Raw genomic sequence first — 23,396 nt, 5'->3', positions numbered from 1 at the left:
AATTCGTTGCCCTAGGGTTTCTAAAGGTTCCTCCCTTCTCTACCCTCTTTAGTGGTATGCTGAAGCTTATATACGCATGGTCGGAGAAGGATGGTCTATCGAGAACCATCCAATCATACCTTGATATATCACGCTCGGAGCTCAATGTAATATCCAGAACATTGCTGGATGTTGGACCAATGTATGTAGGAACATTTCCCCTGTTGGCTATCTGCAAATTGGTTTGCAGGATGTAACAAAATAGAGATTCGCCTCTCTCGTTCGTATCTGCTCCTCCCCACGCATTGTGGTGCGCATTTGCATCTGCGCCTATGACCAACCGCCCTTTGCGCCCTTCCTCCTGTACTAGCCTTTTGCACTCCATCGGTGGAACCTCCGCAGCATGGGCCATTTAGCAGGACGCCAGGATAAATGCCTGCTTATTCTTTTGCTCAACGGCCACCGCTACGAGATCCTCGATGGTGTAATTAGGCAGCATATATGAATGCAGCTGTTTCCTTACCATTACTACAGCTCGCACCCGTCCTTCCGTTTGTGCGTAGTAAACGCCAAACCCGCGCGTGCTAAGTCCAGAAACCTTTCCTCCCGATGAGAGCCACGGCTCCTGGGTCAGCGCCACGTCAAACGAACCCTCCTCAAGGGTTAGGAGGAGTTCGCTCGACGCCACTTTACTGTGTTGGAGGTTTATCTGTAGGACTCGCAGCACCATTGGGCTGTTTGTCCCCCTCCAGCACCTTCGTCTTGACGTCGTCGTCCTCCTCTTGCCCTTTTGGTTTAGAGTATTCGAGGCCCCCTTCAGCCCCTCGTGAATGTTGTGCCGTGTGTTCCTCTGTTCGAGTCACAGCACCATTTAGCGGTTGGTCCTCTTCTAGCACGTTCGTGGTGACGTCGGGGACCTCCACCTGTCTTTTTTCCCTTAGGCTTCTGAGGTCCTTTTCGACTTCGCCCATTTCCAGCGTGTTAGGATTTTTATCCTCGGGACTTCTTTTCCTGAGTCGCATGTAAATTTTGCCAGTGCCAAAGGACATTTTGCCAAGCTGCGTGTACAAAATATCCTCCAACTGCTTGTTTATTTGGAAGATGTAGAACTGACCATCCTCGGTAGGCCGAGATACAGTAAGTACCTTCCAATCCTGTGTCGGTATGTTCGGATTCTGATTCTGCAGAAGTCGCAGTGTATCCTCCGACTTCATCACGCATGGTATCCATACCTTAACTTTTGGTACCGTGGGGATTTGCGCTTTATCCACCACCTCAAACCGCGCGTTCGTGCCTTGCCTTTGGAGGTTTCGAACGACTTCCTCCAGCCACCGCAAGCTCGCGATGTTGTCGCACGCTATCATCTTCACACCATTATACCATCCCCCCGAATCAATGGTTGGAAGGGGCTTACTTGGTTGTTCCCGCATCATCTTAAGCATTAAGCTAAGAAGCTCCCTTTCCACAGATCTCCACCTTTCAGTAGTCATTTGTCCGAACGGACTGCTACGATCAACCAGCGCCACAGTCAGTGACTGCTTTGCCACATCACTCATCTTCTCGGGAAAAGCAGGAGTCTTAGTGTTATCTCCCTTTGGAACCTCCGAGAACACCGGAGTCTTCGCGTTAACACCCTTTAGCGCCTCCGAGAAAGCCGGAGTCTTAGCGTTATCTCCCTTTGGCTTATCTCCTACTTCCGTAGTTGGAACTTCCCTCTGACTGGCAGCTTTCGAGGTAGTTGCTACCTCGCTATTGGAACCCATCTGTCTTACAGCTTGTCGCCTTCTGCCGAACGTTGCCTCTTCATTCTGCCATTCGACGCTTCTTCCTCCTCGTACCGGTTACAGAACCGAGGGTTTCTCGCAGCAAACCTTTTGAACTGCCTTCGACCTACTTCTACCGCTTCATGGACCCATTCCAAGCGCTCGATCTCCACTTCTGTTGGGTCGACCACTGCTCCCAAGCGTTGTACAATTCTTAGTGCTGCACGGTACTGCGAGAGAGCTCTTTTACTTCCTCTGCTCCGTACCCTTCTCCACTCTTCTACTCCGTTTTCATTTGTGTGCTTCTCCAACACGGAGTTCATTGAATCAGCACTACTCTCGCTCCCCGAGTCCGACGCATCGCTTAATTCGTATTTGTCGTCCTTGGATTGCGACTCAGTCCTCCTCTTTACATCCTCCTTATTACATTCAGGTAATGAGTTGTTCATCTTGGTCGTACGACCACCTGCCCGACAAGGCGGGCTCAGCGGTCCAATATTATATACGGGGAAAGAACCGTCCGCCACAGCAGCGCCCCTTACTGCGGTAAGGCCATAAATACTTCCCGAGATGGCCCGGTATCGGGAAGGCTCCGTTCGAATACAGCCGAATTTATCCACTGGCTGCAAATCGTGCAATATGCACGGTCCGCATAACATCCTGGATTAGGGGGTTGGCAGTTCTTGGTCACCGACATCCCGCCGCCCTCCTATGAGGCGAAACGGCGTAGATGTCAGTCCTAAACAGCTCCGCCTCATAGTCGGGCGCTATGGAGTTCGGCTAAGCCCTCACACCAACGACAAGGTGCCTACCCTAGTGAGGGGACCCATCTGCCAAGTTTCATCGCTTTACCCGTCTTTGGTAATGAATTATCGCATTTTTTCGGTTTTTCGAAATTTTCGATATCGAAAAAGTGGGAGTGGTTATAGAGCGATATGGTTCATTTTAAATAGCGATCTGAGATGAATACCCAGGAGCCTACGTACCAAATTTCATCAAGATACCTCAAAATTTACTCAAGTTATCGTGTTAACGGGCAGACGAACGGACGGACGGACATGGCAAAATCAAATTTTTTTTCGATACTGATTATTTTGATATATGGAAGTCTATGTCTATCTCGATTCCTTTATACCTGTACAACCAACCGTTATCCAATCAAAGTTAATATACTCTGTATGCAAAGCACGCCGAGTATAAAAAGCGTCAATTTGATAGTGACTTTACTACAATTAATTATTCACAAAAAACAGATTTAAGAGGAATTGGTCAAGGTATAACAAGCACTATTGGTACGGTTAAAGCAGATTTAAAAGATGACTACCTATCAATTAGACACAAATTGCACGTAGTAGAAGACAATTTCCCAATCCCATGCGATGGAATATTGGGATTGGATTTCATAAAAAAATATAATTGCATTTTAGATTATCAAAAAGAAGGGGATATCCTAACACTAAGACCATATGATTACCCAGAAAACATAATAATTCTGATGACTAATAAACCAACAACCAATAGCATTTCAGTTCCCCCAAGATCAGAGGTAGTTCGACAAATTCACATTAAAAATAATAATTCCGATTTAATAATTCCACAACAAGAATTATCTGAAGGAATCTTTATTGCAAACACCTTAGCAAATTCACACCAAACATTTGTTAGAATTATAAATACAACAGATAAAAATACAACACTCCAAGATTTAAATATACGCACAGAAAACAACAACAACAAAGAAAAATTAGAAAGACTGAATAAAAACGTTCCACACTTTGCAAATAAATCACTTAACACATTATGCGCAGAGTTCATTGACATTTTTTCATTAGAAACAGAACCAATTACTACTAATAATTTTTACAAACAAAAACTTCATATGAAAGACAATAACCCAGTTTACGTAAAAAACTATAGAATACCAGAAGCCCATAAGATTGAAATTAATAAACAAGTAAAAAAATTAATTAAAGACGACATAATAAAACCTTCAACTTCAGAATTTAATTTTCCAATTCTATTGGTACCCAAAAAATCACATCCAAATAAACAAAGAAAAGATGGAGAATGATTGTTGATTACAGACAAGTAAACAAAAAGCTAACTGCAGAATTGATGATATACTATATCAATTAGGAAGAGCTAAATATTTGTCATGCTTAGATTTAATGTCCGGTTTTCACCAAATAGAACTCAGCCCAGAGTCAAGAGACATTACATCATTTACAGCCGAGGATGGTACATACCGCTTTAAAAGACTACCTTATGGCCTCAAAGTAGCTCCAAACTCATTCCAGAGGATGATGACATTAGCATTCGCAGGCTTAAAACCATCACAAGCATTTTTACACATGGACGATCTAGTCGTATTAGGATGCTCCGAAAATCATATGTTAAAAAATTTACGGGATGTTTTCGCAACTTGTAGGAAACATATACCCCTAATACGGTATACAACTCAACTTAGTTGGGTTGTAATTAAAACAACTCAACTTTCAGACAACTCAACTCCTGTTTGGTATTACGAATTACAACTTATTTCAGTTGAAGTTCAATTGGTTCTGCCAAGCTAAGAAAGTGATGATTTGACAGATAAATGAACAGCTGAGCAATTTGTGGCTAAAATTTAAACATTTGCAAGTGATTCTTTTTTAATAACAAAATGGATATTAGCATAGGATATTTTTATAACGACGAAAATGTTAGTGACAAATGCGTCAAATGCGTAATGTTGCGAATAAGAAAACATTTACGCGATCACTCCAATCCCTTGGAATTACCAAGCACCAAGTAGGAACACGTTTAAAAAGTGACAATTGATAAGATTCTAATGTAGTTATTTTGCAGATTTGTAAGCTATTTTCGGTAAAGTAAGGAAGCATTTTGCCCTTACTAAACGAAATGAAGGGCCATTTCCGCAAACGCGTTCGAGGGACGGCTGTACCTCATATTTTAAAATTATGCGCTACACTCCGGTTCCTTGCTGACGGCTGCTATCAAAAATGCTGTGGAAATGATTTTAGTGTTGGACTGGCACAACCTACAACATCTATAGTTGTCAAGTGGATTAAAACCCAAACAGAAAAAATTGTATTTTACTCTAAAACAGGATTACCAGGAGTAGTGATTAGTATCAACGGGACTCACGTTTGCATAATTTCACCTTTTTTGGTTGAATCCGAACTGCGGCCAGCCTCGTCCAACTTCGGAATGTCGCTCCATAAAGTCAAAAAGTTATTCCTTCATTTTAACGTTGTTTTTTCTATAAATGTGTACAAAATTGTAGGTTTTTGTTTGATTAAAAAAGGTTCAACTACCGGCTTTAAATTTTTTGTTTTTTTCGGTAACGTTTTATGAGACCGTGCACCATCTAACACTTATCAAAGGTGGTATCAAAAGACGCGTTTCGATCTCGGTTTTTAGGATTAGAAAGCGAAAATTAAAAATTTTATTTCTGTCGAAAAATATTCACAAAAACCTACAAAATGGCCCCGAGAGGGCCTAAAATATGAGGCCCGATCCATAGTTTTTTTTGCACAGAACATTTTTCTGCGTTGGCGGCCTTCGGTCCCGAATTGTAAAAATAACCCTGGGTGGGTCCAACGCCTTTCTGCATTAGTATGTACAATGTACAACAAATCTGGCAAAATACAACAACCACATGAAAATTTGAACCGAAATGATATGATAGAAATTAATGCCCCTATTACCGTTTACAACTCAACTCTGGTTGGGTTGAAATTTCGCAATTTGGTATTACAGATTACAACTCAACCTGTCAAAAAAAATTTCAGTTGAGTTGTCTCGTCTAACAACTTTTTGTGGCATTACCGTTTACAACGTTGTGTTAGTGTAGTTGTCAAACGCGTCAAAATCTTACAACTGATTACTAGCAGTTGTCTCACACAATTTTGCAGTTGTTTTAAAAAAATGCAACGTTTTAGAAGACGGTTCACCACCTAATTTTTAACAAAAATTTTCAAAGATGGTATCAAAAGACGCGTTTCGACCTCCGATTTAAATTCCGAAAACAAAAATTAAAATTTTAATTTCTATCATATCATTTCGGTTCAAATTTTCATGTGGATGTATTGTGCCAGATTTTTTGTACACACTGATGCAGAAAGGCGTTGGACCTACCCAGGGTTATTTTTACAAATCGCGGCCAAAGGCCGTCAGCACAGGAAGATCTTCTGTGCAAAAAAACCGTGGATCTGGCCTCATATTTCGGACGCTCTCGGGCCATTTTGTGGGTTTTTGTAAATATTTTGCGACAGAAATAAAATTTTTAATTTCCGCTTTCGAATCCTAAAACCGGAGGTAAAAGTCTAGTTGAGGGGTCGACTGCTAATACGCTATCAAAAATTACGAGAGAGGTGTCCAAAGACGCGTATTGACCTCGAGAAGAATAATCCGTAGGCGGAAAAGAAACATATTAGCAGTATTAGCAGTCAACCCCTCAACTAGACTTTTACCAAAACGGAGATCGAAACGCGTCTTTTGATCCACCTTTGATGAGAGTTAGATGGTGCACCGGCTCATAACACGTTACAAAAAAAAAAAAACAAAAAATTTAAAGCCGGTAGTTAAACATTTTTTAATCAAACAATAATCAACAATTTTGTGCACATTTATAGAAAAAACAACGTTTAAACGAAGGATTACATTGAATAACTTTTTGACTTTATGGAGCGATATTCCGAAGTTGGGCGAGGCTGGCCGCAGTTCGGATGCAGCCAAAATAGGTGAAATTATGCGAACGTGAGTTCCATAATTAGTAATCACTACTCCCGGGCATCCTGTTTTAGAGTAAAATACAATTTGTTTTAGTCCACTTCGCTGAAATATGCTTCTCAATAATATCTAAAACCATTCCAATACCAAAATCATTTCCACAGCATTTTTGATAGCTGCCATCAGCAATGAATCTGAATGTGGCGCATAATTTTAAAATAGGGGTTCAGCCTTCCCTCGAAAGCCTTTGTGGAATTGGTCCTTAATTTTGTTTAGTAATGAGTAAAATGCTTCCTTTCAAATCTGCAAAATAACTTCATTTGAAGCTCATCATTTGTCACTTAAACATTTTCTTACTTGGTGCCTGGTAGTTCCAAGGGATTGGAATGATCACGCGAATGTTTTCCGCATTCGCGACATGTTAATCACCAACATTTTCGCCATTATAAAATAGTTTTCATATCATATAATATCTCGTAATAACAAAATTACTTTTGCAAATGCTTAAATTTTCGCCACAAATTGATCAGCTGTTCATTTATCTGTCAAATCATCACTTTCTTAGGTTGGCAGCACCAATTCAAGTTCAACTGAAATAAGTTGTAATTCGTAATACCAAACAGGAGTTGAGTTGTCTGTAGGTTGAGTTGTTTTAATTACAACCCAACTAAGTTGAGTTGTATACCGTAATAGGGGCATAAATTTAAAATTTTTGTTTTCGGATTCTAAAATTGGAGGTCGAAAGGTGTCTTTTGATACCAACTTTGAAAATTTTTGTTAAAAATTAGGTGGTGAACGGTCTTGTAAAACGTTACCTTTTTTCAAAACAACTGCAAAATTGTATGAGACAACTGCTAATAATCAGTTGTAAGATTTTGACGTATTTGACAACTACACCAACACAAGGTTGTAAACGGTAATGCCACAAAAAGTTGTTAGACTAGACAACTCAACCGACATTTTTTTTTTGACAGGTTGAGTTGTAATCTGTAATACCAAATTGGGAAATTTCAACTCAACCAGAGTTGAGTTGTAAACGGTAATAGGGGCAATAATCTAAAATTACATCCGGATAAATGCCTATTTTTCAGCCAAGAAGTAACTTACTTTGGTCATAAATGCACAAGCAATGGAATTTTACCAGACCCCAATAAGTTTGAAACTTTTAAAAACTATCCGACACCTAAATATGCGGATAAAGCAAAAAGATTCGTTGCATTTTGCAATTATTACAGAAGATTTATTCCAAATTTTGCAGAATACTCTAGAATAATAACAAGACTTTGCAAGAAAAATGTAGTTTCGAACGGACGGAAGATTGTAAAAAATCCTTTGAGTATTTGAAAGATGTGTTAATAAGCCCTAATATTGTACAATATCCAGATTTCAGTAAACAATTTTGTATAACAACAGATGCTAGTGGCTATGCTTGTGATGTAGTTTTGAGTCAAGAGTACGAAGGAAGGCAACTATCAATTCCCTACGCATCAAGATCATTTACAAAAGGAGAAATAAATAAAGCAACGATTGAAGCGGCCATTCATTGGGCTATAACATATTTTAGACCATACGTTTATTGTAGAAAATTCTTAACCAAAACACCCCATAGACCCTTATCATTTCTATTTTCGATGAAAAACCCTTCATCAAAATTAACTCGAATCAGGTTGGATTTGGAATTGTATGATTTCGAGGTGGAGTATATAGCAGGAAAAGAAAATTATGTTGCAGACGCACTATCACGCATAGATATCAAAAACCTAAAAGAGATTCTCTTGTTTTGCCAGAAGACGTTTACCATCCTTCTCTTGAGATAACTTACGAAATCATAAGCAACGAAGTCGGCTGCACTAACAAAACACGTGTATCTACCAGATGCTTTGATTTTTCCAAAACTAATTACAACAATTTAAATAAAGAGCTTTCTGAGATAACGTGGCCTCGATATAAAGAGGATGTAGAGGAAAACGTTTTACATTTTAATAAAACCATTTATACTTTATTTGAAAAACATGTGCCCAAACGCACACGCTCGTACATTGAACCAGTGCAAGCCTAGTTTACTAAAGATTTAAAAGTTTTAAAAAATAAGAAATCACGTTTATTCAAATTATATAAGAGCACCGGTTTACATTCTTATTATGCACATTACGCTATTTTCCGTCATAAGTATTTTGAACTTAATAAAAAGTGTTATAAAGCTTACATATGTAAAATTAAAAGAAACATTATTTGCCACCCGAAGTCTTTTTATGATTTCGTAAATTCTAAACGCAGAATTAACGGGTTTCCTTCTGCCATGAAATTTAGAAATAGCATTTCCAGCGACGATCAAGAGATTGCAAACTTCTTCGCTCAATTCTTTCACTCTAATTACTCTGCTGTGGTTGATTCATCACCTACAAATAATCCGTATGAGCTCCATTCTAGTAACTCAATATATGCCCCACATTTGCTGCCTGAAGATGTTCTACTACATCTAAAGACCCTAAAAGAATCCTTCAAATATGGTCCCGATTTGATCCCAACATGTTTTCTTAAAAAATGTGCGGAATACATTTACCAGTCCCTTACTGATCTGTTTAACCTCTCTTTAAAAAATGGCATTTTCCCGACGGTTTGGAAGGAATCTTTTCTTATCCCACTCCATAAAAGAGGAAGCAAGTCGTCTATTGAAAACTATCGTGGAATAGCAAAGCTCTCCGCTATCCCTAAGCTTTTCGAAGTAATCGTTACTAATCACCTTACATTTTCGATTTCTACATTGATAGATAGTTCTCAACTCACGTCTTTAATGGGTTTAGAAACAATCATCATACCGACGTTATATACACTGATGCTTTGCTGAAAGTCAAAGTACGCCACTCATTACTTGTTTATAAACTCGAATTGCTTGGTTTTCAAACTGGCCTAACTCGCTGGATCTCCTCCTATCTTTGCGGTAGAACTCAAAGAGTAATTTTGAAAAACATTTGTTCGAATGTCATCGATGTTCCCTCCAGTGTGCCTCAGGGCAGCCATCTCGGTCCTATTCTGTTTTTGATCTTTATAAACGATGTTTCCACAATTATAAAATATTGTAAAATTTTAATGTATGCCGACGACGTAAAACTTTTTAAGTCATACGCGTCGGTTGAAGAACTTTCTGTACTCCAGGCGGATTTAAATCGTTTATTTACTTGGTGTAATGCAAATTTTATGCCTCTCAACATAGAAAAATATAAATCCGTGTGTTTTTCACGTGGGAACATACAGCCAGCTTCCTACACAATTAATGGCCAAACTCTGGAAAGCGTTGATGTTTTTTGTCCACTTGGGAGTTACAATGAATTGCAAACTTAGCTTCAACCCTCATATTAATGCCACAGTCAATAAAGCGAGAGGAGTTTTAGCATTTGTGAAAAGATGGGCAAAAGAGTTTAGTGATTCTTACGTTACAAGAACCCTTTTTACATCATTTGCGAGGCTGATATTAGAATATAGATCGATAATTTAGAATCCGCGTTATCAAGTTCATGTGGATAGACTGAATCAATTCAAAAACAGTTTTTACTTTTCGCCTTGAGAAATCTTCATTGGGACTCTCCGTATTATCTTCCTCCTTACACTAATCGATTAAAAATAATAAATCTTCCTACCCTTGCAAGTCGCAGAGAAATGCTAGGTGTACTATTTATGGCTAGACTTTTAAATGGATCGATTTCAAGCCCATTTCTATTGAACGAAGTAAACTTGAATGTTCCATGCAGAGTTTCAAGGCATTATAAACCTATAATTCTTAAACAATGCAGAAGCAATTTCCAACTACACGAACCTTTTCTATGTTTGTGTGAAGATTATAACTCTCACACGAGAATAATTGATGTTTCGGACTCGCTCTTTGCCATAAAAAAGACGGTTCTATTTTCTCTTAATAATTAAAAAAATATATTTATACTTTTAGTCTATTGTATTTTGTGAATCTATATTTCTCAGCTGATGAGTTTCTCTGTAGCTGAGCGGTTTTAGATCTCGGCGCTTAAGAAGCCACTGCCTCTCAAAGACTCGGTAACAAAAAAATTATAAATAACACATAAATAAGAATTAGGGTACAAAAAACATACAAAAAAAAAAAAAAAAAATACAAAAAAAAAGTATGTATGAATTAAAAAAAAAAAAAAAAAAAACAAAACAGGATTAGCCTGGTTTCATCGGGCCACTTGAGGGCAGTGCGCTGCCACAACGCCCGAGAAAAAAAAAAAAAAAAAAAAGCGTGCAAAATATTAAAAGTTACGACTAGATCGGTAACTAATATATGAAGCGCTAAATTAATGTGAAGTAAAAAGACTAGTCCAGCTCGTTTTCGATCCTCCGAAATTATATTTCAAAAAAGGAAGGAAAATTGGTAGCGAAATTAATATAAAAAACCTAGTTGAGGCGAAGATTGACTTAGGCCAATTCTTACCAGGCTTATGGAGAAAGCCGGCAATTTGGGAATTAAAAAATACAGTTGTCCTTAGGAGACAAATTGTTTAATTATACTCGAGTAGACTCATTTAAAGAAATAGGTACCAAAGTTCTCAAAAATTTAATTATAGCATTAACCCCGGAGGTTATGCATATGGCAAATAACGAAAAAATTCAAGAAATTCTTCATAAATATCATGACGATCCTGTTTTTGGTGGGCACCCAGGAATAAATCGCATGACAAACATTATAATACAAAAATATTATTGGAAAGGAATGAAAAATGATATACGAAAATATATTAAACAAGTAAGGAAGGCTAAGTTCTGGTGTAACCGAACATTACATACTCAGTTGAGAGCTATGGAGACAAAAAAGGGAAAATCACCATGTAGGAAAATGAACCTAGGGTAACCCTGGAATGTGTTTATATAACGTGCGTATCAAATGGAAGGTATTAAAGATTATTTTAAGAGGGAGTGGGCCATAGGTCTATAGGTGGACGCCATTTAGGGATATCGCCATAAAGGTGGACCAGGGCTGACTCTAGCATTTGTTTGTACGATATGGGTATCAAATGAAAGATGTTAATGAGTATTTTAAAAGGGAGTGGACCTTACTTCTATAGGTGGACGCCTTTTCGAGTTATCGGCATAAAGGTTAAAAATAAAGTTAAAGTTAAAGTGAAAGTTAAATATTAACTTCTCATTTATTCAATAAAATTAAAAAATTTGTTTTCTTATCGGTCACCACGTTTAAAAAGGTTAACTTGAATTAATATCAAAGACAAAACTTGAATTAATATCAAAGAAAACAAAATGTTGCATAAATATTATAATTGCATAAGTTGATAATATGGAAATAGCTTTACCGCGGCAGTCCCCGAGTGCCACACGTCCTTTTTTATATTTATTATTGTTATGATACATTTTTTCTTAATTGAAAAAATTTCAAATTAGAATAGAAGATGTTACAAATCAGTAGGCCGATATAACAACAAAAAATTGTTAGTACGTCCCAGAGCACGGGGAAAAAGTGTCAATAAAACATGAGACTATGGCATCATTGCCATTAAACAAGTCCAATTTTCATAGCTATTCTGCAACAGATGTCGCAATGCTGTGAATATCAATTGGCAAGAACCGAATAGAAGTAGAAATAATGAAGACAAACATAGCTGAATGATTATAGCAGCGGCGGCTAAATGTTACCGATGAAGGAATTTAGCAGTTCCCGAAATAGACCTATGCAACGAGCTTTGGCAGTTGTCTAAATTTTTTTTTCTTCTATTCTAATCTAATAATTTTTTCAATTAAGAAAAAATTTATCATAACAATAATAATGATAAAATAATTATTGTTAGGCCTTGAGCTCGATTCAAACCCGCGATCTTATTAAAAAATATTATTATAGTGTTATTTTTTTGTATTTAATTAGCGAGCTCTGCTCATATTGCAATATACAATGGTTTTTGTAATTGATATTAGAGAAAAATTGTAAGTTTACAAACGGCGATGGTTACTACGACATGTTTCTGAATTTCACTTCTTCATCAGCTAGCTTTTCGGGAGCTGAGCGTTGAACTCGAATCAATTCTTCTCTAATATCAATTACAAAAACCATTGTATATTGCAATATGAGCAGAGCTCGCTAATTAAATACATATGATCATATTGATATAATAGTAACAGCGGAAGTATTAAAACCAAATACTGTAAAAATCCGAACAAATGTTACTTAGCTTTCAAAAAAAAAAAATTAATTGTAAGGCGCGATAACCTCCGAAGAGATCTAAGGCCGAGCTTTTCTTCCAATTTGCGTCGTGCTCCTCCTGATTTTACCTACAAATTGGCCGGACGGGACCTACATGTTTTATGCCGACTCCGAACGGCATCTGCAAGACAGATGAGTTTTCACTGAGAGCTTTTCATGGCAGAAATACACTCGGAGCGCTTGCCAGTCACTGCCGAGGGGCGACCCCGCTTAGACAAATTTTTCTTCTAATTGAAAACCCTTTTTTATAAAATTTTGATGTTGCTTTGCCCGGGAGTTGAACCCAGGGCATACGGTGTGATAGGCGGAGCACGCTACCATCACACCACGGTGGCCGCCAAGCTTTCAAAAGCGCGCCTAAAAAATCATATCCACACCATTAGGAATAAACTACATACAAAGTGTATGTGCCTACATGGTGATCAAAAGGAATATAAACAAACAAGTAAGGAAGGTTAAGTTTGGGTGTAACCGAACATTACATACTTAGTTGAGAGCTATGGTGACAACATAAGGGAAAATAACCATGTAGGAAAATGAACCGAGGGAAACCCTGGAATGTGTTTGTATGACATGCGTATCAAATGAAAGGCATTAAAGAGTATTTTATGAGGGAGTGGGCCATAGTTCTATAGGTGCACGCCATTTAGGGATATAGCCATAAAGGTGGATCAGGGTTGACTCTAGAATGCGTTTGTACGATATGGGTATCAAATGAAAGGTGTTAATGAGTATTTTAAAAGGGAGTAATCCTTAGTTCCATAGGTGGACGCCGTTTCGAGATATCGCCATAAAGGTGGACCAGGGGTGACCCCAGAATTTGTTTGTACAATATGGGCATCAAACGAAAGGTGTTAATGAGTATTTTAAAAGGGAGTGGGCCTTAGTTCTATAGGTGGATGCCGTTTCGAAATATCGCCATAAAAGTGGACCAGGGGTGACTCTAGATTGTGTTTGTATGATATGGGTATCAAATTAAAGGTATTAATGAGGGTTTAAAAGGGAGTGGTGGTTGTTGTATAGGTGGTCGCCTTTTCCAGATATCGCCATAAAGGTGGACCAGGGGTGACTCTAGAATGCGTTTGTACGATATGGGTATCAAATGAAAGGTGTTAATGAGTATTTTAAAAGGGAGTAATCCTTAGTTCCATAGGTGGACGCCGTTTCGAGATATCGCCATAAAGGTGGACCAGGGGTGACCCTAGAATTTGTTTGTACAATATGGGTATCAAAAGAAAGGTATTTTAAAAGGGAGTAATCCTTAGTTCCATAGGTGGACGCCGTTTCGAGATATCGCCATAAAGGTGGACCAGGGGTGACCCTAGAATATGTTTGTACAATATGGGCATCAAACGAAAGGTGTTATTTTAAAAGGGAGTGGGCCTTAGTTCTATAGGTGGACACCGTTTCGAAATATCGCCACAAAGGTGGACCAGGGGTGACTCTAGAATGTGTTTGTACGATATGGGTATCAAATTAAAGGTATTAATGAGGGTTTTAAAAGGGAGTGGTGGTTGTTGTATAGGTGGTCGCATTTTCGAGATATCGCCATAAAGGTGGACCAGGGGTGACCCTAGAATTTGTTTGTACAATATGGGTATCAAAAGAAATGTGTTAATGAGTTTTTTTAAAAGGGAGTAATCCTTAGTTCCATAGGTGAACGCCGTTTCGAGATATCGCCATAAAGGTGGAGCAGGGGTGACCCTAGAATTTGTTTGCACAATATGGGTATCAAAAGAAAGGTGTTAATGAGTTTTTTAAAAGGGAGTAATCCTAAGTTCCATAGGTGGACGCCGTTTCGAGATATCGCCATAAAGGTGGGCCAGGGGTGACTCTAGAATTCGTTTGTGCAATATGGGTATCAAACGAAAGGAGTTAATGAGTATTTTAAAAGGGAGTGGGCCTTAGTTCTATAGGTGGACGCCTTTTCGAGGTATCGCAATAAAGGTGGGCCAGGGGTGACTCTAGACTTTGTTTGTGCGATATGGGTATCAAATGAAAGGTGTTAATGAGTATTTTTAAAAGGGAGTGGGCCTTCGTTCTATAGGTGTTCGCCTTTTCGAGATATCGCCATAAAGGTGGACCAGGGGTGACTTTAGAATATGTTTGTACGATATGGGTATCAAATGAAAGGTGTTAATGAGTATTTTAAAAGGGCGTGGGGCTTAGTTCTATAGGTGGACGCCTTTTCGAGATATCGCCATAAAGGTGGACCAGGGTGACTCTAGAATGAGTTTGTACGATATGGGTATCAAATTAAAGGCATTAATGAGAGTTTTAAAAGGGAGTGGTGGTAGTTGTATATGTGAAGGCGTTTTCCAGATATCGACCAAAATGTGGACCAGGGTGACCCAGAACATTATCTGTTGGATACCGCTAATTTATTTATATATGTAATACCTGCCAAGATTTTAAGGGTTTTTTATTTCGCCCTGCAGAACTTTTTCATTTTCTTCTACATAATATGGTAGGTGTCACAACCATTTTATAAGGTTTTTTCTAAAGTTATATTTCGTGTCTATAAAACAATCCAATTACCTTACCATGTTTCATCCCTTTTTGCGTATTTGGTATAGAATTATGGCATTTTTTTCATTTTTCGTAATTTTCGATATCGAAAAAGTGAGCGTGGTCATAGTCGGATTTCGTTCATTTTTCATACCAAGATAAAGTGAGTTCAAGTAAGCACGTGAACTAAGTTCATTAAAGATATGTCGATTTCGTGTTAACGGCCATGCGGAAGGACAGACGGACGACTGTGTATAAAAACTGGGCGTGGCATTAACCGATTCCGCCCATTTTCACAGAAAACAGTTAACGTCATAAAATCTATGCACCTGCCAAATTTCAAAAGGATTGGTTAATTTTTGTTCGACTTATGGCGTTAAAAGTATCCTAGACAAATTAAATGAAAAAGGGCGGAGCCACGCCCATTTTGAAATTTTCTTTTATTTTTGTATTTTGTTGCACCACATCATTACTGGAGTTGAATGTTGACATAATTTACTTATATACTGTAAAGATATTAAATTTTTTGTTAAAATTTTACTTTAAAAAATTTTTTTTTTTAAAAGTGGGCGTGGTCCTTCTCCGATTTTGATAATTTTTAATAACCGTACATATAGTAATAGCAGTAACGTTCCTGCCAAATTTCATCATGATATCTTCAACGACTGCCAAATTACATCTTGCACAAGTTTTAAATTACCTTCTTTTAAAAGTGGGCGGTGCCACGCCCATTGTCCAAAATTTTACTAATTTTCTATTCTGCGTCATAAGTTCAACTCATCTACAAAGTTTCGTCGCTTTATCTGTCTTTTGTAATGAATTATCGCACTTTTTCGGTTTTTCGAAATTTTCGATATCGAAAAAGTGGACGTGGTTATAGTCCGATATAGTTCATTTTAAATAGCGATCTGAGATGAGTGCTCAGGAACCTACATACCAAATTTCATCAAGATACCTCAAAATTTACTCAAGTTATCGTGTTAATGGACGGACGGACGGACATGGCTCAATCAAATTTTTTTTCGATCCTGATTATTTTGATATATGGAAGTCTATATCTATCTCGATTCCTTTATATATGTACAACCAACCGTTATCCAATCAAGCTTAATATACTCTGTGAGCTCTGCTCAACTGAGTATAAAAAGGCAACTCTTAGAGACCAATTGTACAGCGAACAACGGGACATTCATATGGCTTAGCAGCTAAAAAGGCTTGCACTGATATGAATGTTGGAGATTCGAGTTCAACGCTCAGCTCCCGAAAAGCTAGCTGATGAAGAAGTGAAATTCAGAAACATGTCCTAGTAACCATCGCCGTTTGTAAACTTACAATTTTTCTGTAATATCAATTACAAAAACCATTGTTATTTTTTTGTTATTTTGTTTGCTTTTGATTTTATAAATTGTTTTATACTAAGCGTTCTTTGCACACATAGTATATTAACTTTGATTGGATAACGGTTGGTTGTACAGGTATAAAGGAATCGAGATAGATATAGACTTCCATATATCAAAATCATCAGTATCGGAAAAAAGTTTGATTGAGCCATGTCCGTTCGTCCGTCCGTTAACACGAGAACTTGAGTAAATTTTGAGGTATCTTGATGAAATTTGGTACGTAGGTTCCTGGGTAGTCATCTCAGTTCGCTATTTAAAACGAACGAAATCGGACTATAACCACGCCCACTTTTTCGATATCGAAAATTTCGAAAAACACAAAAAGTGCGATAATTCACAAAGATGGACAAAGTGATGAAACTTGGTAGGTGAGTTGAACTTATGACGCAGAATAGAAAATTTGTAAAATTTTGGGCAATGGGCGTGGCACCGCCTACTTTTAAAAGAAGGTAATTTAAAAGTGTTGCAAGCTGTAATTTGGCAGTTGTTGAAGATTCATGATGAAATTTGCTAGCAACGTTACTCCTATTACTATATGTATGCCTAATAAAAATTAGCAAAATCGGAGAACGACCACGCCCACTTTAAAAAAAAATTTTTTAAAGTCAAATTTTAACAAAAAATTTAATATCTTTACAGTATATAAGAAAATTATGTCAACATTCAACTCCAGTAATGATATGATGCAACAAAATACAAAAATAAAAGAAAATTTCAAAATGGGCGTGGCTCCGCCCTTTTTCATTTAATTTGTCTAGGATACTTTTAATGCCATAAGTCGAACAAAAATTTACCAATCCTTGTGAAATTTGGTAGGGTGTTAGATTCTAGGACGATAAATGTTTTCTGGGAAAAAGGGCGGAATCGGTTGAAGCCACGCCCAGTTTTTATACACTGTCGGCCGTCTGTCCTTCCGCTCAGCCGTTAACCTGATAACTTGAGCAAAAAATGATATATCTTTACTAAACTCAGTTCACGTACTTATCTGAACTCACTTTGTATTGGTATAAAAAATGGCCGAAATCCGACTATGACCACGCCCACTTTTTCGATTTCGAAAATTACGAAAAATTAAAAAATGCCATAATTAATAGTAATTAATAGTAATAAAAATTTAAGTAATTGGATTGGTTTATTGACGCAAAATATAACTTTAGAAAAAACTTTGTAAAATGGGTGCGACACCTACCATATTAAGTAGAAGAAAATAAAAAAGTTCTGCAGGGCAAAATCAAAAGCCCTTGGAATCATGGCAGAGAACTGTTCGTGGTATTACATATATAAATAAATTAGCGGTACCCGACAGATGATGTTCTGGGTCACCCTGGTCCACATTTTGGTCGATATCTCGAAAACGCCTTCACATATACAACTACCACCACTCCCTTTTAAAACCCTCATTAATACCTTTAATTTGATACCCATATCGTACAAACATATTCTAGAGTCACCCCTGGTCCACCTTTATGGCGATATTTCGAGGAGGCGACCACCTATAGGACTAAGGTCCACTCCATTTTAAAATACTCATTAATACCTTTCGTTTGATACCCATATTGTACAAACGCATTCTAGAGTCACCCCTGGTCCACCTTTATGCCGATATCTCGAAAAGGCGGCCACCTGTACAACTACCACCACTCCCTTTTAAAACCTTCATTAATACCTTTAATTTTATACCCATATCGTACAAACACATTCTAGAGTCACCCCTGGTCCACCTTCATGGCGATATCTCGAAAAGGCATCCACCTATAGAACTAAGCCCCACGCCCTTTTAAAATACTCATTAACACCTTTCGTTTGATACCCATATTGTACAAACGCATTCTAGAGTCACCCCTGGTCCACCTTTATGGCGATATCTCGAAAAGGCGACCACATATAGAACTAAGGTCAACTCCCTTTTAAAATACTCATTAACACCTTTCATTTGATACACATGTCATACAAACACATTCCAGGGTTACCCTCGGTTCATTTGCCTACAGGATTATTTTCCCTTATGTTGCCACCATAGCTCTCAACTGAGTATGTAATGTTCGGTTACACCCGAACTTAACCTTCCTTACTTGTTTTTCCTTTGTTTTCTTTGAGCTCGAATCGAACCTCGCATAAACTCCTATATCATTTTAGTTTCTTAGTTATACATTTTCGCGTTAATTTTTTTATCATATTTATTTGCAGTTCAATATTATGACAGGAAAATTTATTCAATTTTAAATAATCTTGGGCTAGCAATATTCCTTTTAATGTATCAGTTTCCAGACGGTTTCGGATTTTTGGTTTGTTTCAATTTATTTTAGAAAAAATTCGTTCTACATTCGCAAGAGTGTGGCAAGCACATTAGAACTGCAACGAATTCACATGAATTATAAAAGGCGTATGTAGAATGAGCTCTTTTGATAGAAGAAATAGTTTTCTAAAAAACTTCTGGAGAAACCTTAGAAATGTCTTCAAAATATGTCTTAAATTCTAAACTCGCTATCAATATCCTGCACAATTTTCTGATCGATTGTGTGCGAAAAATGTTGCAAGACTAAATTTTTTTTCCAGCAACTTCTTTGGGATCCACGAAACTTAAGTTTTGTAGAACAGCATTGTTAAAATCAAAACGCTTTCTATTTTGATCACATAGTTCTATATAAAAAATAATACAATCTTGTTTAAATTTGACTTCCTCTTGCTGGGAAATGTTAGAGGTGATAAGCTTATTCATCGCTTAAACTCCTATATAAATCTTTGCAATATATTTGAAATGTTTTTATAATCCCTAATTTCTATGTTGTCTAATGTAATACATTCCGGCTTTACAAAATTATACAATATACTTAAATAATGTCTTTCTGAATACATATGTAACTGAAGCCCCTCACTCCGGAAAATTTTATTAACTTTATTAATATTTTGAAGGATATACTTGAGGATGGTGAGATAAATTTCATTCATATCAGCCAAGTTATCAATAATGGTTTTTGCACTGTCTATTTTGTCAACATTAACAGCGAAGTTAAAAATATTTTTAATGGCTCATAAAGTTCTAATACTCTGTATACTACTGCCTCTAAGCATAGCCAGCCAGTTTGACATACATGTAGCATCTTTTTTGGCTGCAATTCCAATAGCGCAATTATATTTTTCAATTGAGTAGGTACTTCTCTGAGAGCTATTGGAAACACACATTGCGCACCAATGTTTCTACACTGCTGGGTAGCTTTAAGCAGGCATACGAAGAGCAAAGTGCAAAAGAATTACATATACATTTAAAAGTAATTAAGTTAGGAATTTCTTTTTAAAAAATTCGAGCGAGCGAATGCTTCGACCCGGTCATGTTATTGGCTCCGCCTGAGGCAAAAGCTAGCATATTCTTAGTATTTTAACTAACAGAGTAAATCATTGTTATTGTTTAAACGTGGGGTCCTGTTATCATTTTCACAATTTCTTAGCTGTTGCCAATTTGATCGATTGCAATGATTTATATGATGAAAATGAACCAGACAGCAATAAAGGTGGAAGAGGTTATTGTAGAACAGAAGTAGAATCAATGGTATTTCAATCAAATGCTAGTTTTCAAATAAAACACAGCTCTGCTCCTGTCACAAAAAGGGGTCGGAAGCACTTTATAACTCCGCGTGTGGTAGCTGCATTGGACAATGCGAAAGTATCGGATGGCATGACAGCTCATATACTAATTGCAACTGTTGAGGCATTGGGTCACCGAGTAGAAGAATATGCCATCAACCGTTTCACAATTCATCGCCTTCGTCGGGAAAATCGTTTGAGAGAGTTCAGTAATATCTCAGCTGGTTTCTCTGATAATGTAAGCTGGACTCGTTAGTAAGCAGCGTTCAAAATATTGGTAATTTTTATTTTTTTTTTTAAATTCATAGTTAAGTAAAGATGGGGCATTGACCGCATATTTCGAAGGAAGGCTGATGCAGGACTTAACAGGACGCAGAAAAGTTGATCGAATTGCAATTTTGGTCAGCTACAATGGTACAAGTAAATTTCTCGGAGCACCCTAAATAAATTATTCAACTGGTAAAAATATTGCAGAAGTGGTATGTGGTCGACTACAACAATGGAATGTATTAGATAAAGTAAAAGGGCTATCATATGACACTACAGCTTCGAATACTGGTGTTGACAATGGAGCTGCTGTTTATTTAGAAGAATAATAGGCCACAATTTAGTTCATTTACCTTGTAAAGATTTGCCAAATTTTTACCAAGAAACATTTCAAGTGGACTTGATGATGCAATTTTATTTTCACAAATTAGTTCAAATAACCGGAAAGACTTAAAAGACTTGTAGTAACCAACTTACTAAATTGCATAGTCGAGAAGATTATAAGGAAATTAGCATTGATCTTTCTTGGTGCTAGAAATTTCAATTTCAAAACACCCGGCGCCACCAGTCATGCTCGGTGAATGATAAAAGCAATATATTGCTTAAAGATGGTTATATTTCGGTCAAAATTTAATCTTACAAAAAACGAACTCGACGGAGTACAAGATATTTGTAGTTTTCTTGTAAATATTTATATAAAAGCATGGATTCTCAGTACAAATGCTATATCAGCACCGCTTCACGATTTGAATTTCATAAAAGATGCGTTAAGATGTTCTGATATAGATACAAATGTATTTGCCATTGTTATCAAAAAAATAAGTAATTATTAATGGTATATTAACGAACAAACGGTGGCACTATCATTCTTCGACCCGAATGTGTCACTTGAAGAAAAACGCAATATGGTTGAAAAACTTGATTCAGAGAACCCTGTATTCAAGTTAAATAATGGCCGTAGCTATTCAAACATATCCGCGTTTACTAACTATACTTTGAGTGACTTTGTCTCAGAACGAACGAAAGAATTTTTGGAAATTTCGGTTTATCTACAAATTTCATTCATCTTGACCCATCATTTTGGGAATCGGCTTTCGATTTTGAAGAAGGCTGGAGCTTCTGCCGCGATCTTTTCTTCGTTAACGATGCCACTAAAAGAGGGATTAAATTTGTTCAAGATTATAATCGGTTACTTACAAACGATGAGGAAAGCTGCAATTAGTGCTGCAGTTGGTTGTGTCAATAGGTTGATATTTATGAAACTAGGTGTAATTTTTATAAATGTAATAGTAAGATAAGAACTGTTTAGTCCAGTTGACTGAATTCTACGTTAAAATTACATACAATTTTGGCATTTCTATTGTTTCGATTTTAAAAATAATGTGTTGTATAAGTATAAAAACGAAAAAAGCAAATAAAATGTCACATACTGCATGCAATTGAATATAAAAAATTCAAATATATTTCGGGCCCATTGAATGTTATCGGATCGCCACCAAATTTCGCATGTAAGTTTTTCAAACCAAAAGGAACAATAATCCCGCCGGCACTCATCAGAAAAACAGATTTAATTTTTTTCGACTCTAATAGATATGTTTTTCAACCCACTGCAGAAATAAACTACCGATTTGATAACGTGGCCGATTCGATCCGCTTTGTATTTTTTTAAATTTTGTTTGAGTGAGCGCATTGAATGTAGCCATTAGCCTATCAGTAGGTACTGCAAATTATGAATCAGATTCATCGGGCTAAATTAGATTATGTTAGGTTGAACTGGCTGGCCCGCGAAGACATCCACTGACTTAATAGAGTCCAAAGTGTTACCTAACGTGTCTTTAAAGAAAACTGAAAACCCCTATTAAATACAGGACATTTCTTACAAAATAACTCCGTTCTTTTGATAATGCTTTCTAGGACCTATGCCACTAGCTATTTCTAGATGTGGTTTAAACACAGGAAAAGTTCAAAAACAGGATATAAATGTTTCTCTAAATTTATACCAAAAAGCAGTATGTAGTTTACCCTTAAATATCTTTTAATTTACAACACTATTGCTTTTTCAATAAATCTGAAAGGATAACACTAATTTCGTTACTTACATAGCAAACTGATGATGCACCATTTTGTATCGTATTATCTTGAAGATATCACAAGCAAATATCACTAACTTCTTCGAATCCAAAACTGACAATGTGGTATTAAAAATTTTCATGCCTTTTATACTTTTACTCTATACCGATTTTTTCAGCGAAAATTCCACACACACACACAAAATATATTATACCATTCCAAATAAAAAAACAAAAACAGTAAGTAACCTAAGTTCGGGTAGAATTGTATACACCCTACAGAAAAAATTACAGACAGTTCCGCAAAGCGACAGTTTCGCCATACAGGTTTAGGTCCCCCACTTATTTCTAAGATATATAAATTTTAATTGTCTACAGAGACGCGAGCTGTTATGTGCATTTCCTAACACAATGTAAACAAAAGTAAGCTGTTTGGCCAATTTTCGTGTATTCACAAAAGATGTTTTGTTCTACACAAATGTCCTACTTATCGATTTAACCCTTGATTGCTCACTCTGTTGGTGAAAACTTAAGTGTCAAATGAATCTATCTGATAGGTAGCTATCCTGCAGATAAAATCTAACTTAACTGGAGATGGTAAAACGGCCTTTAATGACTACTTCCGATCTGGTTCTAATAGGATGCATGTCGGGAGAGTGGGTAGCCACACTTGTATCAACAACGCTGAAGTCTGAGCAATATGGATTTAAATTAATAAATAAAAGTTTGCAACTATTTCAGAACCACCTAAGACTGAGCAAATTAGGAACGCTTTAAAAAGGTCTACACTGAACTTGCCATTTGAACGCGTCGGTAACTAATTCAAACTCAGGTGGTTTTAAATAGTAGCGGCCTTTGATAAATTTATTTAAAT

The 23,396-nt window shown here is 37.0% G+C and overlaps 1 protein-coding gene across 1 annotated transcript in view; it reads right to left on the bottom strand.

The window, feature by feature from the left end:
- Positions 1-22,625, bottom strand: part of LOC137241068 (uncharacterized) — a 45,093-nt gene extending 22,468 nt beyond the window's left edge. Inside the window, exon 1 of the mRNA XM_067768259.1 lies at positions 22,553-22,625. Coding sequence (XP_067624360.1) covers positions 22,553-22,575 — 23 coding nt within the window. The 5' untranslated portion in view covers positions 22,576-22,625. The remainder of the gene's footprint in view (positions 1-22,552) is intronic.
- Positions 22,626-23,396: the final 771 nt, after the last annotated feature.

The sequence above is a fragment of the Eurosta solidaginis genome, chromosome 2, assembly GCF_040869045.1.
Source record: "Eurosta solidaginis isolate ZX-2024a chromosome 2, ASM4086904v1, whole genome shotgun sequence".
In the NCBI taxonomy this organism is placed as follows: domain Eukaryota; kingdom Metazoa; phylum Arthropoda; class Insecta; order Diptera; family Tephritidae; genus Eurosta; species Eurosta solidaginis.
The sequence above is the reverse complement of the archived record's forward strand: the minus strand, read 5'-3'. Positions and strand labels throughout refer to the sequence as shown.